Source organism: Arabidopsis thaliana, chromosome 5 (assembly GCF_000001735.4).
Source record: "Arabidopsis thaliana chromosome 5, partial sequence".
NCBI lineage: Eukaryota > Viridiplantae > Streptophyta > Magnoliopsida > Brassicales > Brassicaceae > Arabidopsis > Arabidopsis thaliana.
The window spans coordinates 19114741-19135726 of NC_003076.8; the positions used below are offsets into that span (position 1 = coordinate 19114741).

General features: G+C 32.9%; 8 protein-coding genes and 2 long non-coding RNA genes across 16 annotated transcripts; 3 read left to right on the top strand and 7 right to left on the bottom strand.

Moving 5' to 3' along the window:
* Positions 1-581: 581 nt before the first annotated feature.
* Positions 582-911, bottom strand: AT5G06935. Its single transcript, NR_142961.1, has one exon. It is a non-coding gene; the product is annotated as an other RNA (long non-coding RNA).
* Positions 618-1169, top strand: AT5G06945. The gene has a single exon (NR_142962.1). It is a non-coding gene; the product is annotated as an other RNA (long non-coding RNA).
* An 809-nt stretch (positions 1170-1978) lies between these two features.
* AT5G47060 (hypothetical protein (DUF581)) lies at positions 1979-4004 on the top strand. 2 transcript variants are annotated; one of them, NM_001344706.1, is made up of 3 exons: positions 2045-2455; positions 2719-3477; positions 3984-4004. In NM_001344706.1, exons 1-2 carry the CDS (start codon positions 2103-2105, stop codon positions 2897-2899), a joined length of 534 nt encoding a protein of 177 aa, NP_001330022.1. In that variant the 5' UTR covers positions 2045-2102; the 3' UTR covers positions 2900-3477; positions 3984-4004. The 2 variants fall into 2 exon arrangements, with proteins under 2 accessions (NP_199517.1, NP_001330022.1); NM_124077.5 differs by lacking the exon at positions 3984-4004 and having other exon boundaries at positions 1979-2455; positions 2719-3376.
* AT5G47070 (Protein kinase superfamily protein) lies at positions 3725-6363 on the bottom strand. The gene is made up of 4 exons (NM_124078.3): positions 5402-6363; positions 4858-5109; positions 4520-4642; positions 3725-4413 (listed from the first exon to the last, which is right to left on the bottom strand). Exons 1-4 carry the CDS (start codon positions 5786-5788, stop codon positions 3943-3945), a joined length of 1233 nt encoding a protein of 410 aa, NP_199518.1. The 5' UTR covers positions 5789-6363; the 3' UTR covers positions 3725-3942.
* A 1399-nt stretch (positions 6364-7762) lies between these two features.
* LCR20 (low-molecular-weight cysteine-rich 20) lies at positions 7763-8126 on the bottom strand (the record flags this gene model as incomplete). Its single annotated transcript, NM_001036947.2, has 2 exons — positions 8041-8126; positions 7763-7944 (listed from the first exon to the last, which is right to left on the bottom strand). Exons 1-2 carry the CDS (start codon positions 8084-8086, stop codon positions 7763-7765), a joined length of 228 nt encoding a protein of 75 aa, NP_001032024.1. The 5' UTR covers positions 8087-8126.
* Positions 8127-8765: 639 nt separating this feature from the next.
* On the bottom strand, positions 8766-9039 carry LCR6 (low-molecular-weight cysteine-rich 6; the record flags this gene model as incomplete). The annotated part of the gene is made up of 2 exons (NM_001036948.1): positions 8766-8947; positions 8994-9039. The coding sequence occupies 2 exons, from the start codon at positions 9037-9039 to the stop codon at positions 8766-8768; spliced, it is 228 nt and encodes a 75-aa protein (NP_001032025.1).
* Positions 9040-9822: 783 nt separating this feature from the next.
* On the bottom strand, positions 9823-11954 carry CKB1 (casein kinase II beta chain 1). 4 transcript variants are annotated; one of them, NM_001203554.2, is made up of 5 exons: positions 11420-11954; positions 11030-11248; positions 10776-10870; positions 10529-10694; positions 9823-10359 (listed from the first exon to the last, which is right to left on the bottom strand). In NM_001203554.2, exons 1-5 carry the CDS (start codon positions 11655-11657, stop codon positions 10229-10231), a joined length of 849 nt encoding a protein of 282 aa, NP_001190483.1. In that variant the 5' UTR covers positions 11658-11954; the 3' UTR covers positions 9823-10228. The 4 variants fall into 4 exon arrangements, with proteins under 4 accessions (NP_001190483.1, NP_199519.1, NP_001032026.1 ...); NM_124079.4 differs by having other exon boundaries at positions 10776-10885; NM_001036949.1 differs by having other exon boundaries at positions 9872-10694; positions 10776-10885; positions 11030-11239; positions 11420-11871.
* A 492-nt stretch (positions 11955-12446) lies between these two features.
* AT5G47090 (coiled-coil protein) lies at positions 12447-14865 on the top strand. 2 transcript variants are annotated; one of them, NM_001344707.1, is made up of 3 exons: positions 12447-12729; positions 13017-13761; positions 14558-14865. In NM_001344707.1, exons 1-2 carry the CDS (start codon positions 12534-12536, stop codon positions 13751-13753), a joined length of 933 nt encoding a protein of 310 aa, NP_001332007.1. In that variant the 5' UTR covers positions 12447-12533; the 3' UTR covers positions 13754-13761; positions 14558-14865. The 2 variants fall into 2 exon arrangements, with proteins under 2 accessions (NP_001332007.1, NP_568676.1); NM_124080.3 differs by lacking the exon at positions 14558-14865 and having other exon boundaries at positions 13017-14513.
* Positions 14866-14899: 34 nt separating this feature from the next.
* On the bottom strand, positions 14900-17564 carry CBL9 (calcineurin B-like protein 9). Of its 2 annotated transcripts, NM_124081.4 has the most exons (9): positions 17368-17564; positions 16909-17136; positions 16443-16525; positions 16060-16119; positions 15856-15964; positions 15710-15762; positions 15508-15588; positions 15307-15419; positions 14900-15219 (listed from the first exon to the last, which is right to left on the bottom strand). In NM_124081.4, exons 2-9 carry the CDS (start codon positions 16985-16987, stop codon positions 15156-15158), a joined length of 642 nt encoding a protein of 213 aa, NP_199521.1. In that variant the 5' UTR covers positions 16988-17136; positions 17368-17564; the 3' UTR covers positions 14900-15155. The 2 variants fall into 2 exon arrangements, with proteins under 2 accessions (NP_199521.1, NP_001330804.1); NM_001344708.1 differs by having other exon boundaries at positions 15307-15588; positions 17368-17543.
* Positions 17565-19245: 1681 nt separating this feature from the next.
* On the bottom strand, positions 19246-20674 carry LIL3:2 (Chlorophyll A-B binding family protein). Its single transcript, NM_124082.5, has 3 exons — positions 20114-20674; positions 19818-19955; positions 19246-19731 (listed from the first exon to the last, which is right to left on the bottom strand). Exons 1-3 carry the CDS (start codon positions 20496-20498, stop codon positions 19478-19480), a joined length of 777 nt encoding a protein of 258 aa, NP_199522.2. The 5' UTR covers positions 20499-20674; the 3' UTR covers positions 19246-19477.
* Positions 20675-20986: the final 312 nt, after the last annotated feature.

The following is a 20986-nucleotide window of genomic DNA, read 5'->3' on the forward strand; positions in this document are numbered from 1 at the left end:
AAAACCCGCCGTACACCACTAATTTAAATATATAATTAAAATAAATATTTTATGGGATTGCAATTGTATTTTAGTTTGTCAAACAAATATTTGTTTTAAATAGTTGCCAAAATCTAGTTCAAATTTTGGAGAAAAAAGATTTATTGGATAGATAAAGAATGTATTTAGGTGTGTTTTGTTCATTTTAAGGGATTGCAATTATATTTTTGTTTGTCAAATATTTATTGTTTTAAATAGTTGCTGAATACTATGTGCGTGACATATGAGATTGGAATATATTTGGAATATTTTTAGTTTGTTAATCAAATTATTTCTGGAAAAAAATCAATAATTAAAATGGCAGTCATTGTAAATAAGTCTAAACTTCATAATTTATTTAACAAAATAGCTGCATTATATAGACAATAAAATGACTTTTTTTTTCCTTTGTTTCTCATATATTGATAGATCACATAATTTATTGAATTAATATATACAAACAAGAGTTCCACTAATTCTTATTTGTTATTTCGATTCCACTATTCAACAAGGTCCACACTATTATTAGAAATTCAAACTATACTTACCATAAATATCGAAATCACAACTAGTCAGTCACACACCTATTCTAACATTAGAAAAACACCGACCTCATTGCACCACTATTATTTGTAGTTGTACCTCACAAAGCACCTCCCTCAAAGTCTTCGCAAAAACGTCACCCACCACCACGAAAATTCATAACCAAATAAAACGACAATTTTGTAATTCTTGATTTAATAAAAAAATTAAGTAAAAAACAATATTCTTACCATTTTGTCGCCATATAATAAGAAGAAGAGAGACACAACACAACACAAGTAGTAGAAGTGGTGTAGTGATTACGGTGTAACGCTTATTCCAAAAACCCCACGCGCGTAGGGCCCACCTCTCCCCCGAATCCCCATGATTTTCTTTAACGTCTCTCGAGTGCTGGTGGGACCCTTGTTTTATGGAACCCTGATGTAGTTTTATGTACTTTCATTTGTGACCCTTATACTTCTGTTAATTACAATCTTGCCGCTATTTTGTTGCTTCCTTCTTGTTTTTGTTACCTTAAAACTTTTGTTTGAATGCCTTCAGAAAAAGTTTACTTCTCTTTAGACGGATGTGATCACTTGTTCAATGTAACACCACCGTAAGTTACAGTGGTTAAAATGTCTGGTAGAATTATAGCTGTATATATTTATTGATCTCTAAAAAATTAGCTTGTAGAAATTATTGTCTTTAAATTGTTAGTAGGATCCATCCAACTACTACTTAAAAAAATCTGATTAGTATAAGATATATTTATGATTAATAGAAAAATAATTTTTGTACAAGAGATTAATAACTAAGATAGTAAAATTCTATCATTTCATTTCTAAAACCAAAATAGATGAAATTAATAAATAAATAATTATTGATTTCATGTGTGTTTAAACAATTTTTTTTTGTATCACATTATGTAAAGTAACAAGTTATCAATTTCATAAAAAAATATTTACGATAATTACATTGTTTTCTTAATTTTTTTGTCGACTATATATCTTAAAAATAATGTTAAAAATGCAACAATTTTGACAGTAATTCCTAATCATACGAAAATTTTCAAACTTTGCAACTTCTTCATGTATTATTGCATTGACAATCAGTTAATAATTTTACTTTAATAATGTTGTCTAAGTAAAAAAGAAAATTAAAAGTTAATAATTGAACTAAAAAGTGAATGTCGAAAAAAAACATTTAACTTTTTTACTTAGCTCTCTCGAAAGTTCCTCAAAAACCGAAGGACGAGTAAGTCACGAAAAAGACCATTTTGTAACGCCTCTCTATCAATTATTCCTCTATGTGTCAATAAAGTATATTTCTCAAAAGGAAAACAACAAAAATGGTTTTCGATTTCTTGTACTTTCAAAAATAGCATAAAAGCCAATAGATTCTCCTCTCTCAAAGTTTCGCCCCTTGTTTTTACTTTCTCTCTCTTAAACCCCAAAAAAAAAAAAAAGATCTTTTGCTATAAAATCCCACTTCACACTTTCTTCACATCAACAACAAAACCTCTCTCTCTTTCACTTTCTCTCTAAAAACCAGAAAAAAAAAAAATGGAGCTTTCATCGAGAAAGCCTTATTTCATTGAGGAAGAAGAAGAAGAGAATTTGGCTTCTTCTTTATCAGAAATGGAAGCTGGGTTTTCTGGTAACAATAATAATAGTAATAACCATGGAAATCCCCAAAACGGTGTCGTTTCTTCAAGCCGTTTCTCTTACGGTAGATTAAACAGTCTTAGGAACAGTCAGAGTTATTATTACAATCAATACTCTGTTTCGTCTCCGAGATCTGTTGTGTCTGGAAGATTTCATGATTTCAGATTCGATATTCAACAACCTCATTTCTTGGACTCGTGTTTCCTCTGTAAGAAACCTCTTGGTGATAACAGAGACATCTACATGTACAGGTAACATCTAAGATCTATAACATCAGATCTGTTTTTTTTTTGTTTTCTATCAATTTCTCTCATTTTTAGTCGAAATTATTACGAAAGGATTGATTTTTTTCGAATACCCATTTCTTCAATCTTCTGATTAATCAATTAAACGATTCATGGGTCTGATTTCAAATTCCTCTGTTTTTGGTACAAATTCTAGAACAGAACATATTTTTAATTTTGTTGTTTCATGGGTCTGATTTGAAGTTTTTGATTTTGTGAATTTTTTGCAGAGGAGATACACCGTTTTGCAGTGAAGAGTGTAGACAAGAACAGATAGAGAGAGATGAAGCAAAAGAGAAGAAACAGAATCTGTCTCATTCGGTGAAATCAGCTATGCGGAGGAAAGAACAATCTTCACCAACTAGATCTCGTGATTATGCTTTTCACAATGGAACTGTTGCTGCTGCTTAATTAAAAATATCTGGGAACTTTGAGAATTATTATAATTAATTAGGTTAAGAAAAAAATAAGCTATATTGTATCTAACGCTATGAAGCTGGTTTTGGATCCTCTCTCTTTCTCTCGAGATCTTAAGGATCTTTTAAAACTTTAGCTTCAAGTCTTGGGAAAAAGATGAAGAAGCTAAAGATCCTTTAATTTTCTTTTCTTTTTTTGTAAGAAAAAAATAGTTTCTTGACATGAAATTTTGGGAGTATGAGAAGAGAAAATGTAAATGCCTATGTGAATTATAATAGTCCATGGCATGTTTGAGTTATATTTTTTCTTTTGTTTTTAGATTTCGGTATCAATGTCTTTCGAGGGATATACAGATGTTAAATCAAATTTTAATATGTTGAAATATGAGAATATTATACGAGAAAACAAGAGTAAGCATTTTTTTTTAACTTGCTATATAGTTTTTTTTTTGGTAAGTACTTGCTATATAGTTTAAATGACGTATTTGTGATTTGATATAAGATTGAGCAATAGTTTGAAATTGATTCTTTTTGTGGTAAGATTTGGTGACTTGCGAAAAGTGGGAAATAAAGGTATAAAATATCTTTTTCCTTCAAATGCTTTTGATAGTACAGTTTTCTTTTTCTTCACGAAATCGGTAGTACAATATTTTCTGAAACAAATAATTAGATATCTTTTTTGATTATCAGTGGACCAGAAACTCAAATAAATTGAAGTATAAATATATATATATATATATTAAAATAAGATTTGTAGAATGTAATAATGCTTAAAACGTATAAAGTTTTCATGATAAATTCCAAACAACAACATTGCATTTGCATTCGTACATAGAAAACTTTGGCTAAAACGTTACGCTATCAACATCAAAACACTCTCATAAAACTTGATCTCAATGATTCTCATTCACCGTATTGAATTTTATTTACAAAACACACAATAAGATACATTTTCTCTACTAATCTCACAATAAACCAACAAATTGCATAAACTTATTTATAATATATAAACTTGCAAAAAAACTTCTAAACTCAAAATCATCCTCTGACACTAACCCCTCTCAAACTTTGTTTCTCAGGTTTTGCAACTTGTCTCCTCCTTACCTGACTACTTTCCTTGGTCGTAGTCGTAGCCATCGGATAATCTTCACTATCCGATTCTTCGATAATCTTTTTCAATCTTTCCACTACAATTTCCATCGTAGGTCGCTCTTTATCGTTCTTTTTCAGGCAAAGATCAGCCAATTTAGCCAAACTCCTAGCTCCAGCAGCTGGATAATTGTTGCGTAACCGAGGGTCAACGATCATGCTGAAACGTTGACTATCAGCAGGATACTCTTTGACCCAATCCAATAGCCTTCGTTCAGCCACTGGCTTGTTCCTCTCAATGGTTCTGCGTCCGGTTATGATCTCGTAGAGCACAACACCGAAGCTATAGACGTCGCTCTTTAACCGAAGATGACCTGTTTGCACGTATTCCGGAGCCGCATAGCCGTGTGTTCCAACTCTCTATACATAGAAAGAAGAAGAACTGTTAAAACTTTGTAACAGATTCATCACTTTAAAGTACGAGTGAGCTTATAAAATGCACATTTATATATCAAACCAAACTTACTGCGGTAGTGACATGAGTATTGTCGCCATCAGGTCCTTCTCTGGCAAGCCCAAAGTCCGATAATTTTGGACAGAATTGATCGTCTAAAAGCACATTAGAGGATTTGAAATCTCTATATATCACCTGTCAACCAAATAAATAGGAAATTATCTTCCAATCTAAACACTAAACACACATCCCCGGTTCACAGAAGTCTCGATCCTAAACTACTAATCATGTCTCTATGACCACATTTAATATAACTTAATGTTTAACATTGTGCCTGTCCGAAAATATCAAGAACAATAAAAAGGGTCTGTCTAAAACCAGATTTCCTCTAATGGGTTTCGAAATTTTACCTTAAGATCATGTAAATAAGTCAATCCTTCAGCAGCACCAAGCATGATCTCGAGTCTTTTTTTCCACGGTAATGTGTGTGATCGACGAGGGAAGAGATGGTCTTCTAAACTTCGATTCGACATGTACTCATAAACCAAAAGCCTCTCGATCCCGGTCTCGCCGTCTTCCGAGCAATAACCTATGAGCTTCACAACGTTCGGATGATTCACTACTCCAAGAAACTGAACCTCTGCTAGCCATTGCTTGTGACCCTAATACACCATTCAAACACAGAGAAAGGAATATTACTAAAGCAACAAAGTTGACTTAATAAATGCATCCATTGACTCATACTTACTTTTCCATTTGACCATTCCACTAAATCTTTATATCAAGATTACGAAATTTCTTCAACTTTACTTCAAACAAGTGACAAAATTTGATTTTGCTTCATAATTGCATCAATCTAATCTTCTATTTCAACTTCTTAGCTTCAATTAATTGGTTAATTTATCTTCTAATGATTATATTAGCAACAAAGCAGAGAGAAGATTAACTTTTTACCTGTAAACCTTGTCGATTGAGTTTCTTGATGGCAACGACAAGTGGAGGATCAGAAGAATCTCCATTGCTGAGAATCTTTCCTTTATAAACAATACCAAATCCACCTTCACCGATCACAAGCTTTCTGCTAAACACATAAGTGGCTTTACTGAGTTCTTCGTAAGAAAAAACCCTAAGATTTTGTTCTCTCTCTGTATACAAATCTTTGATACTTCTTGGAGAAGGCAACGATCTTGGTGTCTGGAGATTAAACGAAGACGTTTCACTCCGATTCGTCAGTTCTGGAGCTGAGTTTTGTAACAACTCTTTACCTTTTCTTTTGTTCTTGTTGTTGTCTTTCTGTTGCTTTCTGGGTTTCTTTGATTTGAACAAGAACAGACAGTTCATGTCTTAAAGAGAGATAAAAAAATTCTAAAGAAAACCAGTGGAATTTTGATGGAAAACACAAAAATTAATTACTTTAGTTAAACCAGAAAATGTACTAAAAATTTGCTTTTTGGGTTTCTTAAGTTCTAAAATTGAGAAAATGGAACAAATGAAATTTGTAGAGAGAAATAAAGTTTTTTTTTTTTTGGGTTAGATTGTGGAAGAAGAGTATGAACACAGATCTATATAACAGCTTAATGAGAAAGAGATTTTTTCCTGGAAACTGAAGGAGAGAGACAACAAAACTAAAAGCCAGAGATTGAGTTTAGTATAACAAGTCTCTCTTTCTCTGCTTTTCTTTGTCGAGAAAGCAGATTAAGATGGAAAAAGACACAAAACGTTACGCCATTCCTTAAAAGATAAGGAGAAAGAAGAGAAGAAATCGTGTTTCAACACAAAAGAAAACAGAAGAAATCGCGTCCGTACGGATTACACGTTGAAAAGTATGTGTGAAAGACTCATACATTTCTAGACTCTGTATTAATAATTGTAGGTATAAATAACTTATATTGTGGAATTTTTAAAATGAATTTACAGCCTAAGACTATGTATATTAGTTTGTTTTTTAAGCACTCTTATTTATTTGCTTTTAACACTCCATATTATTTTTTATTTTTTTTCCCAGCTAATTATTCAACATCTGTTTAATTTTTAACATTTACAATGGTTTGTTTAATAATATTCAACATTTTAACCCACTATTTTTATCTCATATTTTTTATGTTTCAAATTACATATTAATAACACTTATCAAATAAATTTAAGTTAAAATAATTATAAAATACAAACAAATTATGTTTGTTGAAATCCATTTTTCTAAATGTATAAAAATTTAAACAAAAATGTATGTGAAGATAATTAAAAGAGTTATAGTAAAATAAACTTCTTTTTTTTATGTGCAAATCAAATGAAACAAGGATCTTTTTATAAAGAAATTTTTTTGATTAATTTTGATTTTAAATTCATAAAAAAATAAATTAGTTCTAATCTTAAATATTTAGGGTGAAATATAAAAATTTTCAGAATTTAATATCTAGTGAAAAGAAGACACGTGTCGCAAGTGACGCCCATTTATTTGTGTTCAACATGTTGAATCTTTTCAACTATAGTTAATCCACAAATTTTTTTTTACTTTTTCAACACCCTCATTGTAAGAGTTTCAACGGTTGAATAAACCCCCGATGCACATAGTCTAATATAAACGTAAAATTCGTTTCATTTTATTATTTTATCATATTCCACATTTTTATGTGATAGATTATGAAAAATTGCACAATATCATAAAATAAATACGAAAATATGGCAATTTTTACCTCTAATCCCACCCGAGCAGAGAACCGTCAACACTCTTCTCCATACCGATGAGCAATTCCAGCTCGCCCTTTTTGCCCCGAGGAGAACTTCGGACATGGAATCCTTTTTAACGTCACCTCGTCTTTTGACCGTGACCAACTTGTCGTCCTGATTCGCTCGTAGAAAATCTTTCGACTAACCGTGCTTTCACATGCGCCATAATGTTTTTAGCTTTTGTCTCAAAGCTCTCATGAAATCTATCTCGTTTTACTTTATCTATCATTTTATGGTATTGGAGAATGTCTCTCTTATTTATGTTTTAAACTTTGTAATATTTAAATCACTCATCCTTGTACTTGATTTGATTTAAATCTTTAACTTTATATACAGAGATTTTGGTTTTAAAAATTTTCTGACCTATTAAATATGTAATACCTAAAAGTTAATTATTAAATAATATATATGTAACTAATTCTTATGAGATTTTTCTTTTTGAACAAACAATTTCTTGTAAGTTGTAACATATCTTAAGTAGTTTTATATGGTACGATGATAATTTGCTACAATGATTATTTTATGGATTAAAATTATTATTTTATTGATGATGATTTATAGATCTCAAAATAAAGTGAACAAAAAAAATCAAACTATGCACTCATATTTGCAGAGGCATAATAATTTATGATCATCTGTTTTAATACATTTGCCAATTCCTTTCCATAACTGCAAGCACAACGCGGTACACGAGCCAGCACCACAATCAGTTTCCGATAAAAACTTTTGACATATTGCGTTTTGTCCTTGAATCTCATTCACCATTGATCCTGTAAAAGTAATATTTAAAACACAAACACAAAGTTAGTTTTCATGGTAGTAAAACTACATGATTTTATAACTGAATTAGAGATGGTTAAAAAAACCTAGAATAAGGATGATGTAGACAAAAAGAAAGGTGGATTTAGTCATTGTATGATAATTGGAGTTTACAAAAATAATGAGAATAACGGTACTATATAATGAAATATCACATAGAAAGACACACACACAGATATATATATATATATATATATATATATATATGCATATATTATCATTTTTGATTTTTTTCTCTTTGTGTATATATGTTACTAAAAAAATATGGATAGTTTTTAGTAACATATATATTTTTGATAGTATCCATATGTTTTTTAGTAACATATATACATAAGTGGAATGATACTTAAAAGATAAAGGATAAGTACAAAATTAAAATTGATTAATACGAAAGTAGGTCAATAATTCAGATGGTTAACCACAACAACATAATATTAATGATGATGATAAAGTTGAATATGGATGATGATGTAAATTTATGAAAAAAAAAATAAACTTTTATATATATAGACTTTGGTTTAAAAATTTTCCGGCCTATTGAATATCAAATACCTAAAAGTCAATTAAACGAATAAAAGATTTAAAGTAATATATATCTAACTAATTCTTCTGAATTTTTTCTTTTTGAATAAACAATTTCTTATAAGTTGTAACAAATCTTTAATAGTTTTATGTAGTACGATGATAATGTATTACAATGATTATTTTATGGATTATAATTATTTTAGTTGATGATGATTTATAGATGTCAAAATAAAGTGAACAAAAGAAATCAAACAATGCACTCAAAATTGCAGAGACATATTAATTTCTGATCATTTGTTCTAACACATTTGCCGGTTCCTCTCCATAACTGTAAGCATAAAGCGGTACACGAACCAGCACCACAATCAGTTTCCGGTAAAATCTCATGACACATTGCATGTTGTCCTTGAATCTCATTCACCATCGATCCTGTAAAAGTAATATTTGAAATACAAACACAAAGTTAAAAAAAAACCTAGAATAAGGATGATGTAGACAAAAAGAAAGGTGGATTTACTCATTTTATGATAATTTGAGATTACAAAATAGTGAGAGTAGTAGTACTGTATAATGCAATATCACACAGAGAGAGACACACATATATATATCTACGTATGTATATTATCATTTTTGATATAATGGTAGTAAAAAAATATGGATAGTTTTTAGTAACAAATATATTTTTTATAGTATCCATATGTTTTCTTAGTAACATATATATATATACAAGTGGAAAGTATCAATTTGATATAAAGCTAGTCAAGTTTAGACAACAAAAACTAGTCAAACAAGATAATAGAATTTGTTTTTAGATATTTATTATGAGTTTTAAAAATATTAGTGACTGCTTTACAAACAAGTAAAGATAAATATTATTATATTTTGTTCTTGATCAAATTAATATTTTGTGCCGGTAGGAAAAAAATCAAATTAATATTTTGTTGTTTTTCATTTTAAATATCATATGCTCTCTTTTTCGTATAATAGTTTCGATTCTCTTTTTATTATCATGGAACACTGAAAAAAATAGATATAGAGAGGTAAAATCCGATTAAATATGAAAGTTGCTATGTAGGCAATTGTATAGTTTACCTAAGATTATAAAATAATCCTACGCTTTGAATCGTTGAAAATGTTTTGACACATATATGGTCTCGTCTCGTCTTTCTAAAGCTCCAAAATAATTTTATTAAAAGCGTGTGACTTTTAGTCAATATTTACATTTATTGGATTGAGTCATATTGGTCTATAAGTACAATATTAAAATTGATTAATACGAAAGTAGGTCAATAATTCAGACGGTCAACCACAACAACATAATTTTAATGATTCCAAATCAACCCTTTAAACTTCCTTCACAAATTGAAATCTTTGATAAATTTTAATGGATACTTTTTTAAATGATAAATGACTAAATCAGACACTGAGAAAAGAAACAAAATAAAAAAGTTTACAGAAGGTAGAAAAATACATGTTCAAGTTTAACAAACTCATTAAAAGATTTTCGTGTTTTTTTTCTTTCTAACCATGCTTTTGCTTTCTTCTAATGTGTATGTACCTGAAGACAAATAGAGACATGAATGCTCTCTTCACCATTCGTGTGATTACAGTGCGTTTTATTTTCCGTTTCTGTTCACACACGTCTCTTCTTTTCTCAGTTCCATTCCAACGCCATGATCTTGATCCTTGGGTTTTGTCGTCAAACTTCCTTCACGGTTTGTGTAATTTGAACCCAAACACTCTTTGAACATAGTTTTGTGTTGCCTTCGCTGGCTTGAGATGCCCATAAGTCATCAGGAACAGATGTGGAAACGTTGTCCCAAAGTAAGCTCCATCAATGTCTGTTCATTCTTTTAAGGAAAACCGCAAAAAAAGGTAACACCAAAGATCACTAGAAACTCAAAAGAAAAATCATTTCTTCATGCAATAAGAATCAAACATCAAAGTTTTTCAGAACTGCATTTATATAACTCTATATCAGCAGAAGTGAAACTGTAGAAAAAAGGATACTGCCTTGATACTTTGATCGTGGGTAATAAATGTCTTCGCATTTCGGGCAATATATCTTCACAGTGCTAGATCGCGGTAAGTCTGATTGACCAACCGGAAGACAAGGTTGGCCACAGCAATAAACTCTTGGACATCTTCCAAAGTCATAGTTTTTGTATTTGTCTAACTGCAAATAAACAGAATCAATCTGTGAATCTTTTATAGAATGTGAAAGACATGCAAATGAGTGTTTAAGGATTTTGTTTACCATTGCTGCCAATCCTTTGCTAGTCAATATGTAACGAGCATGAATCAGTCCATACAACATCTCAGCTGCTGACTCGATCAATTCATTCTGTTCCTCTGTAAACATCTCTCCTGTTACCGACCAATCCAAATCAAACATTCAAGAGACACAATCGTAAAAGCGAACCCATATCGGTTTCCCTACTATCCCTAAATGCAGATGCTGTGCCTGTACCTAGCTAAACCGCAAAAACTAATAAAAGGATAACAACTTACCTTGAGAAGATTCAACATCCAAAATCAAATCAAGAGCGTACTCGTAGTAGGGAACTAGACTGCTGAGTCCACACAAGTTGAAGTCATCTTGAATGTAATCATCATCAACTTCACAAAAGAACTCGTTTCCTCTTAGATTACAAAACCAAGATATCCATGAAGTGTCCTCTCCATCAGAACCACTCACATCTGATTCTTCACTATCTGTGTCTGATTCATCTATTCACATCAAAAATTCCATAGGCTAATAAAGGAATTTGCTTAATTCAGCTCATGGAGATAAGATACTAAACATAAAGATCAAAACTTGATTCCCAAATCAGGAAACTCTAGGGTTAAGTATCTGTTTCTAAATGTAGATTCGATTTCAATAGAGCAAGAGAGACTAACCATCAGAAACCGTATTGTTCTTCGAGAGAGAAGCAGAACGAGAATCTCTATGGTTGATGTTATTCGACTGCTGCTTCCCAATCAAGTTCGCCGTCGTCGTCGCCGCCGTAACGGTTCCTTTGCCTTTGCCGTTAACTTGACGAGAGGTTGAAGGAGAAGGACGTTCAAGAGCGTCGTTGATCCGTTTACGATCCACAACTTCAGGTCTCGAATTCACCGTTCCTCTGTCTCTATACATGATTCTAAAAATACCTGATAAATCTCTCTCTTACAGCAGCTATTGTACAACTTTCATCGGCATGTAATCGCCGGTGAGAGATTGAGAAATCGACGGCGATTACCTTGAGCTCTAGGGTTTTGCTTCTTCTTTTATTTTATTTTTAGCTTTTGTCGAATCTTGTTCTTTCGCGTTTCGCAACTAGTCTGTTTCGTACAGAGAAAGATTATTATTTTATTTTTTGGTCACCGTTTAATTTTTGATTTGAAAAAAAATTATAGGGGTAAAATGGGAAATAGAGAAATAAAGAGCTCCCGGAGACGAGGGAGTGAATCGGTAGCTAAGCTAGCCACTAGAGAGAAAGTAGTGGGAGAGATGGGTCGAATCGAACTAACCACTAACTTCTGGTTCAACACGTAGCATTTCACTGCACAGCAACGACCGCTCTTGTTTCTTTAATTGCCATTTTGCCAATGTTGCCCACATTTGTTTTTAGAAATATGCTCACTTAACAAGATAGACATAAATTACTTACATAAAAGAATAAAAAATTTTGTATTATTTCTTTTGTCTTTTTAATAACATAGTTGGCACATACATTATTACAATATTTTAAGATTTTTTTTTACAGTTTACTAATGATAATCTTTCATGTCACGTATATTATTAGATTTTTTTTTGATAATCTTTCAGTTTTTCTTGCTGTAATTTGTTTTAAAAATGACCGATTTGTCTTTTAACCAATTCATCATCCAAAACATCAATTAGTGGTTTAAATGGCCCAAGAAAGCCCAACAGGTGATGAACACCGGCAAAGTCTTGTCACGTGACCAGCACATGAACGAGACGATTTACATCTTTCTTTAGTCAGTCGGTCGAGTCCGAGAGAGGAGAACAATGGAAGAGAAGAAGAAGACGATGGAGATGGAAGCAACAACAATGAAAGGCACGGCGGCGGAAGATATAACGGAGAGACTCTCTTCTCTCGACAATCTCTATTTTCCACGCGCCGTCCAATTAACCGCTGCATCTTCCGACCAACGCAAATCCATCCTCCTCGACCTCCTCCGTCGTGATCCCGCCGTTTTTCTAGGTACTTTCCATTATTCTGCTCCAATTCCTCGATTCTAATTTCAATTTTGTCTAAGTATGATTGGATGTGTTACTGAGTTTTTAGTCCTTAATTAAGTACTTGGTGAAACTATTGATTCATTAGGTTAAGTTTTTAGTCCTTAGGTTAGTTCATAGGTTAGTAGATAGATGAGTTTTGGCTTCATAATCATCTAAGTATTGAGTGTGTAATGTTATTAGAATGAAACTTTTTTATTAAATATGATTTGGGAACTGAAGCATTAGTTGTTTTTGCTTTGATGATTTCAGAGAGATATGGATCGGAGCTACTAGTAGATGAATTGCTTGAGTTTGATGCTATGAAACATGACTACGAGGTTGATTGGCATTTGAAAAACCTGCGGAAGAAGATAAGTCCGACTTCAGAAGAGATTAAATCGAGGTCTGTAGCTGTGAGGAATAGGAGATTGGCTTATTTGAATAAGCTTGTATCCGAGGGACAGTATTTCTCAGAGGATGCTATGAGAGATAGAGAGCCGTATCTACATCATGAGTATGTTGGGAAGTTTCAGGATGTGATGGGAAGGAACATGGCTAGGCCTGGAGAACGTTGGTCTGAGACTTTGATGAGACGGGCTGAGGAAGCGGTGTTGGTTACTCGTATTAGAGAGGAGCAGCAGAGGTTAGGTGTTTCAGAGAGTGATTGGGTTGGTAATGAGAAGATGGAGGAATCAGAAGAAGAGGAAGAGGAGGAATCAGAAGAGGAGGAAGAAGAAGAAGATGAAGAAGCGAAGAATCCTACAGAAGCTAGCTCTTCAAGTCTGAATGGTAAAGAACAGAAAGAGAAGGCAACAACAGTCTTACCGCCAGAGGAGATGCAAGATATGATGGATCAGTTCACATCAATCATGGAACAGAAGTTCTTATCGGGAGAAGATCATCAACATTTGGATTACGCAAAGATAGACAATGACGAGACTCTTGATGATCATTGGCTTCGAGAGATTGGCCGTGACGCTGAAGATAAGTACTTTGATGAAGACTAATTGGATATGTAAGATATGATCTCTCCTCTCTCTCTCTCTCGTTACCTGCAGAGTTATATATATCATATGATAGAGAGTGCTATCATCGGATTACAAGTCCAAACACCAACACAACGTCATGTTAAGTTTTGGTTGAGAGATTATTCATCAAATCTCTATGTACACTAATAGAATTGGTTCAAATTATATGGCCCAGAATAGTAAAGCGGTGCGATGATAAGAATTGTTTTTTGGGCAAATATAATCATGAAATAGTAAAGGGAAAACCAAAATTCCAATATTCTTTTTTGGAAGTTTGAACATAGACATGAACTAAGTTTTTCTTCCATTATAATACACAAATTTTTAAGGTGTACCATTAACATAAACGTATGTGGCTAGGTGTAGAAGATAGATCACTTGTGCAAGCATATATAACTCATGGTAACTCATGTTACCAATCACACCCATAGTATGGAGGATAAGTGCACACACAGAGTTAAAAGGAAAAAAAAAACCATGAACATAAACTTGCGAGTTAAGCGCAATTATAGAGTACAATACAGTACTAATCCGAGGTCGAATCTGCGGTTATACAACAGATTAACCTCTTCTCCGTATTTCCGGGATTCTCTATACCATGCCATTTTTCTTTTTTTAGATATGGACAACGTCCCACTATCACGCTCATCTAGATTGTGCCAGGGGAAGTGTCATCTTCCGTGAGAAATTTCTTTTTGGTATCAACTCTTGAGTTTCATACAAATGATTCTTGTCTGAACTCTTGAGTTTCAACTAAATGATCCTCAAACTTGGCTTTTGTAGTCAAAGAACATGGAGGATATGTAAAAGCGTCGCCGTACAGGGGGATTAGAGAGAATCACTCCACAGCATGGAATGTCTGAATCCGCTTGAGTTCTTTAGCTACTGGGATCATCATTGGTCTGTCTTCATCTCAAAGCCGGCACCACACACGTCAATTCGGATTTATCGGTTACAATAAATTCAGGTCTGGTTTGATTATAATTTTAGTTTCATTTTGGTATTTTTGAAGTTTTCAATTCCCTTAATAATAATAAATTGATTTATATGGCTAATTTCTTCTGTCTAAGCATATTTGACTTTGATTTCTCGTTACATAAAACATAAAGTGTTGGAATAATTTATGAGCAAAATCAAATCTTTAATCAGAAATTGTGGTTTTATATTAATCTTTTCGTAGAACTACAACTTGAGTATTCAAAACTGTTAAAGAAAGAGAGCCAAAAGTAATCGCAATACATGAAATTGAAATCCAATAGACTAAAAATTCCAAAGGAAATAGAGCTCGATCCTGCTATATAACATTGTTGGAATCAATCTTCTTTTTATTCTTGGTCCAGCCTACGACTTGGTCTCTATAAACCAGCTTGTCTTGTCTCTTTCACGTCGCAATCTCGTCCACCTCCGAGTTAAATACGAAACTCGGAAATGTCGTCGTTATATCCCTAAAATTGAGTTTTTAAGTCCTCAAACTTGGAAAATGGCACCAAAACTGGCCAAATAGATGGAAGTATCATAGTAAGGAGACATACCTGAGATACGGAAGAGTCATGATTTTAAGCAAAGATGGGTTTTTGATAACGAAATTGCTCCATTCTGTCTTATCAATCTTTCCATCCCGATCCACATCTGCGTCCTCAAATGTCTGTTCACGAAAAGAAAAAAAAACTCGAGTTTCATAAAACAGTCTTTCTTTTGACAGAAAACAAACTTGTAATAGACAACAAGTAAACCTGATCAAGTATCATCTCTATTGTATCATCAGCCAGTTTCATTTCAGATTCGCAGAGAAGTGCAATCAACATCTGCTTCACCTGCCAAAAACGCATACACAATTATGATTACTTATAGATGATGCAGAATCCATAATACTGAAAGTCTTTGAAACATAGATTGTTTGGGAATGGAATGTGAAGATATAGGACCATTGTTTACCTCTTGGCGCTCAATGAAGCCTGTGCAGTCCATGTCGTAAAGCCTAAAGGTAACTGATATATGAAATACAGAATAACATGAATAAAAGTACAGCAAGGCTTTAGAGAAACGACGATGGATATAAACTCGTTTATGGGTCAACTTACAGTCTGTTTTCTCCTCTAGGGAAGCATTAGGATGGAAAACATTGAGTGATCTCACAAAGTCTCCAAAATCAATTACGCCTTTTCGTTTAACATCAAATAAATCAAATATCTGGAAAAAAGAGCATTACCATTAACTACTTATAATAGAACTAATCGTTACGACTAACTACAAAGTTACTAAGGCCAAAGAAACTTAGAATTTACCCTATTGGCAAACAAATTTTCTTTCTTTCTGTTCTTGAACAAAGCAAGTTGAAACTCTTCCTGCATAACAAGTTGGTCGAGAAAATAAGTAACAATATCCAAGAGTGGGCCAAGAAAACATCAATTTTTATAAGCAAACCAATATAAAAAATGGAATTAAAATTCAAGTCAACTATCATCAACACAGAGACTTGGTGAGCAATAAGGAGCCCACAGCTCAGCATGGAGATTCAATAATAAATTTGTGAAAGTCAAGAAAGTTGACAAATAATACGGAATATGGATAATGGTGCAATGAATATTATTATGTCACTGTACATCACGCATTCAAGATTCTCCCATGAGGTGCGAAATAATCAAAGGGCTATGAGATTTATCATTACCTTGTTTATCAAGCCATCGTCAACAACCGAGCTGCTTATGCTCTTGAACAATTCATACAATGCTTCAACTTCACTAACACTAACTAGAAAAACAAACAAATAATTAGCCACACTGCGAGATTTCTCATCAACATCATGTATATCACCAAAACAAAAATCGAAAGTGATGGTTCTTGAAAACTTTCTCTGATTAAGATTCCATTTGAAAGTAGAAGTAAACTACACTAATGATCCAAGAAACTATTGAAATAGGTTTATGTGATGACTTAAGTAACAACAAGCATCATTTAACAAAGTTGTAGATCAAATAGATTATGAATGAAAGAACCATTTTTCGGATTCAATAAATGGCGAAAACAGATTCTCATATCAGTTAACAATTGATAAAAGAGAGATCTTTATGCTCATGCTCTTTGAGAATAAAGCAAAGAAGAGAAAACGAAACGTATAGTGCAAGTAAACTTACAAGCAGTCTCAGAAGCAAGCTTCACAGGGTTTTCGTGATCGGGAAATTCTCTGGCAGCCGTGGAATGGAAACAACCCATTTACGGATGACAAGAGTAAAACGAAGAAGAAGAAGCTTGTTCCGGAGGTTGATAAAATCGCCAAACTCTACTACAATTTCTGAGATTGTGAAAAAGCTTGATTTCTGATATTACTCACTCCCCATCATCATCATAAGCATCTTTAAAAACTACAATGATTCAATCAAAAACAAAACCCAACAAAAATTGAATTAAAAGACGAACACGATAATTGAATAAGTATAAACCCTAGAAAAAATAAGCAGCAGCTATGTGGCAATCGAATTCAGATTAACAAAATTTTGAATATTAAATCGGAAATTAAACAGGTAATGTAGGAGCGGCTCGAGAATCTCCGAACCCAGAAACTGAATGGTGAAATCGAAAAATTGAGCACTTACCACCGAGAGAACGGGCTCGCCGGCTCGGTGAGAGAGAGAGAGGAAGGGATTTTGATTTTTGAGAAACGAGAGAGAGACGAAGAAGAAGATCTCTGACCACGATGGTAGATGAATTGATCGGACGGCTGAGATTAACTTCAGACTTTGCTGGGCTTTTTTTGTTCGTCAGAGGCCTCCGATTGGGGAAATTATGAGAGAGTTTGTTTATAACATGATCGTCGCACGTGTGAGGGTCTGAACGCGTGTGAAACACATCCTTGTCATTTTTACCTCTTTTTTTCTACCAACCCCATTTTTATTTTATTTTTATTACAGTGTGGGAAGAAAACAAAGCCATTATTGTTGTTTGACATTTTAGTTTCGAAATTTCAACTTTCAACTTTCCTTTTTTATTGGTTAAGAAAGTTAATCATTTTTACAAGTTTTCTTACAATTCTGCAATGATTTTGTTTTGTTTTTGTTTTTTTATTAAAAGAAAAATATTTAGACTCGAATTTTGTTTTTATGTAAGTTTATAACTGTAAGAAAAAAAAAGTGTAGAGAGGTAACTAGTACTTGTAGAGTCAAGATTTAACATACTCAAAAGATACTAAGAATGATATTTATTTGTATAAGATATAATTTTCAAATTGGATCTTTCATTTTCATAATCCATACAGATGTCAAGATCTCATAGTCTTCAAGATCTTGCAATAAATAAATATTAATATGATAACCCAACTAGCAAGGGGACTAATTACTGTATTTATCTATATATTCAAGATTCATGTAGAGTGTGTTTGATAATAATTTCAATATGGGTCATATACCTTTTGGGATAAACGAAGAATTATAATAATTCTGGTCACATTTTAGTAGTCTAATCAATCACGTAGGACAAACAAAAATCCAATAGTATAAAGGCGGTCTAAATAAGAATTATGGATTAACATAATTACTTTTATATAAACCATAAGACATGATCTAATCATGTATATTATCAAATTTTGAAACTAATTAAGTACGTACGCCATCCAACAATCCAATAATGTAAACTATATAATGTTCGCCTAAAAAAAAGAAATGGATTAGCATATCCATAAGACATGGCCAAATCATGCATGTTACGTATATTAAATTTGAAACTGGGATCCTGGCTCTAGTAAGAGTGGTTTATAATTTTATATTGGGTTTAGAATTCCAAATTAAATGGTCAAATTCTTTCATTCCAATACAAGCAGAAACTTTTATGATAGTAAAAAGATTATGAGAAGACTTATGAGGTGTTAAGAAAGTGGGAGATGTATTATGAGGAGGAGAGATTATGAGTATAGTAAAAAGATTATGAGAAAAAAGATTATGACAATAGTAAACAAGAAGGTCCATACAGTATCCATGTTTTTCAAGAAAGTGGGAGATGCCAAAGTCCTGGACCTAATATTTTTGTTTTAAGTTTTGATAACTAACTAATTTTTTTTAAATCAGACACAAAAATAAACATAGACTGTTGATATTTTAGAAAATTAAGATCTATTAAAAAAATATTGTATTTTCTTATAGATAAACAAAAAAAACTTTTTTTTTACTAAAAGACTAATATCAAACTGTCCTAAGGTCCCTACTAATTTTGGGCCGGTGGTCCTGACAAGTGACAACAGTTTAATGGTCCATTTTGTACTTAAAATTGAGTCAAATTAGTTGCGGCAATAAGAGCAGAGCAGTAATGTGTTACACCCTTAAAGGACGTTAGTACTGAAGCCCAAATTCTTTGGAGGTTGGTTGGTTGGTTGATGAAGTGCGGTTTTGATTAATTCACAAATATGACTTACTTGATGACTTTTCACAAACATCCATCTGGAAACGCTACTATTTGATGATGTATTAACAGTAGAAAGCATATTAAAAAAAATAAAATCTCTTATTGATTAAATTATCAAGCGTCAAAACGAAATAGGTCTGCTTTACAAGTCAAAGACCTTCGATACATTATCTTTGAGACTACTTCATAGAGATTTTTAAAGCAGAAAGATTACAAAATCTGAAGATCAGTAGTTCAGTAGAGATAAACTTTCACTGATTCACAGATTATTGCATAACAAAAAAAGGAAAATGAAAGATTGTAAGAACTTGTTCACTTCTTTGAAGAAACTGTTGATGAATCTGGCTCTTTCCATGCAGCTTGCCATTGTTTGTCATATAACGTAGTCTCATCGAACAGATCCTTAAGTTTGTCTAAATCTTCATTCTTACGGATGAAGAGAACTCCAGCTACAGCCACAAACAAGAGTGTTTTGCAGAAGAAATTTCCCATTTGATCAACAAGTCCTACTCCGGTAAGACTATCAACAAAGTAAGCCATGAAGAACCCTATCATCGCAGCACGACCTACACCACCAAGACAACAACTTAGATGCACAAAATGTTAAGTGTACTATATCTAAGTGTTAGATCATAAGTGTTTTGAAAATCACCATTGAGAAGTTCAGCTTCAGGTAGATGGTATCTCTTCATCCATGCCCACCATGGAATAATCGAAGTATCGAAGACAACAAGCTCGTCGTTACTCGTTGTTTCCGGGTTATCTTCAAGCCATTTTCTCCTCTTTGCCTCTATAAAAATACATAATCAACACATTTACACAACAAACACTCCTCTTCTTACACACCACTATAAGAAACCAAAGCAGAATCTTCCTAATAACAAAGCATAGACATATATCAAGTATTCAAAGAATCTGTACTGAACTGAAGTTTTAAAAGGATCTAACCAGAAACGATAACAGAATCCCAATCAGTTTTGCCATCTTTCTCGAACTGTTTCAGATCCCAAGTTCCATTAACCCACTTCGCATTCTGATATTTGATTACCGTCTCAGTACTCGAATCAGTCGCTTCACCTCCAACGGCGCCGTTTTCAGAAGCGGAGGAGCTTTCGGCTGGAGATTTAACTGGAACTTCCTCTACAGCCACAGAAGCAGGCTTCGGAATCTCCACGACGGGGGAAGTCGTACCATTGTCGGAGGAAGCTCTAGGGACGGAGATTAGAGAGAAACGCTTGGTGGAGAGAAGAGAGGTTGAGATCTTGGGGATGAGATTAGGGTTCTGAAGTGAGGAAGAGATCGGCGGAGAGAATAACGCCATGGATATAGACATTTTTTTGTTAAGATCTCTCTCTCTCTCTCTCTCTCTCTTTGTCTCTCTCGATCTCCTCTGCTCTGAGTTTTTTTTTTTTTTGCAGAGTTAGTTTGAATGTGTGGTTTGAAATGAGCTATGAAGGAAGTGAAAGAGATGTTGTTATCGTTAGAAACTTGGATTGTATGTCGTTTTCCTTTTTTAATTCAGTTTAAGGAAGAAACTACGTGATGTTTTCTGTAAGCAAAAATAGAAAGATAAACGAGACTGTTAATGGGCTTTGCGATCAGCCCATATAGAACTAGAATTCAAAACCTGACATTTAACCATACTCTCGACCCATGATTTACGAATTGACTAGACGATATGAAAATGTCCTTGGTCTTTTCTTTATTAGTTTGTTAAACTTTTGATGCAACTGAAAATAATAGAGAAAGATTATAGAAAAGTCTTTGTAAATTAATAAATACTGTTATCCAAAATACTTTATCACAAAACTAAAACAAATT

Coding starts and splice junctions, on each gene's coding strand:
- AT5G47060 (NM_124077.5), top strand. CDS start 2,103: ATGGAGCTTTCATCGAGAAAGCCTTATTTCATTGAGGAAGAAGAAGAA. Junction 2,456..2,718: donor AGAGACATCTACATGTACAG/GTAACATCTAAG, acceptor AATTTTTTGCAG/AGGAGATACACCGTTTTGCA.
- AT5G47070 (NM_124078.3), bottom strand. CDS start 5,788: ATGAACTGTCTGTTCTTGTTCAAATCAAAGAAACCCAGAAAGCAACAG. Junction 5,110..5,401: donor TCAATCGACAAGGTTTACAG/GTAAAAAGTTAA, acceptor ATGGTGTATTAG/GGTCACAAGCAATGGCTAGC. Junction 4,414..4,519: donor ATACTCATGTCACTACCGCA/GTAAGTTTGGTT, acceptor TTCTATGTATAG/AGAGTTGGAACACACGGCTA.
- CKB1 (NM_124079.4), bottom strand. CDS start 11,657: ATGTATAGAGACAGAGGAACGGTGAATTCGAGACCTGAAGTTGTGGAT. Junction 11,249..11,419: donor GAACAATACGGTTTCTGATG/GTTAGTCTCTCT, acceptor TGATGTGAATAG/ATGAATCAGACACAGATAGT. Junction 10,886..11,029: donor GGATGTTGAATCTTCTCAAG/GTAAGTTGTTAT, acceptor GGTCGGTAACAG/GAGAGATGTTTACAGAGGAA.
- AT5G47090 (NM_001344707.1), top strand. CDS start 12,534: ATGGAAGAGAAGAAGAAGACGATGGAGATGGAAGCAACAACAATGAAA. Junction 12,730..13,016: donor TGATCCCGCCGTTTTTCTAG/GTACTTTCCATT, acceptor TGATGATTTCAG/AGAGATATGGATCGGAGCTA.
- CBL9 (NM_124081.4), bottom strand. CDS start 16,987: ATGGGTTGTTTCCATTCCACGGCTGCCAGAGAATTTCCCGATCACGAA. Junction 16,120..16,442: donor ACGATGGCTTGATAAACAAG/GTAATGATAAAT, acceptor CTTGTTATGCAG/GAAGAGTTTCAACTTGCTTT. Junction 15,589..15,709: donor GCTTCATTGAGCGCCAAGAG/GTAAACAATGGT, acceptor CGTTTTTGGCAG/GTGAAGCAGATGTTGATTGC.
- LIL3:2 (NM_124082.5), bottom strand. CDS start 20,498: ATGTCTATATCCATGGCGTTATTCTCTCCGCCGATCTCTTCCTCACTT. Junction 19,956..20,113: donor GGATTCTGTTATCGTTTCTG/GTTAGATCCTTT, acceptor GTATTTTTATAG/AGGCAAAGAGGAGAAAATGG. Junction 19,732..19,817: donor TGAAGCTGAACTTCTCAATG/GTGATTTTCAAA, acceptor TTGGTGGTGTAG/GTCGTGCTGCGATGATAGGG.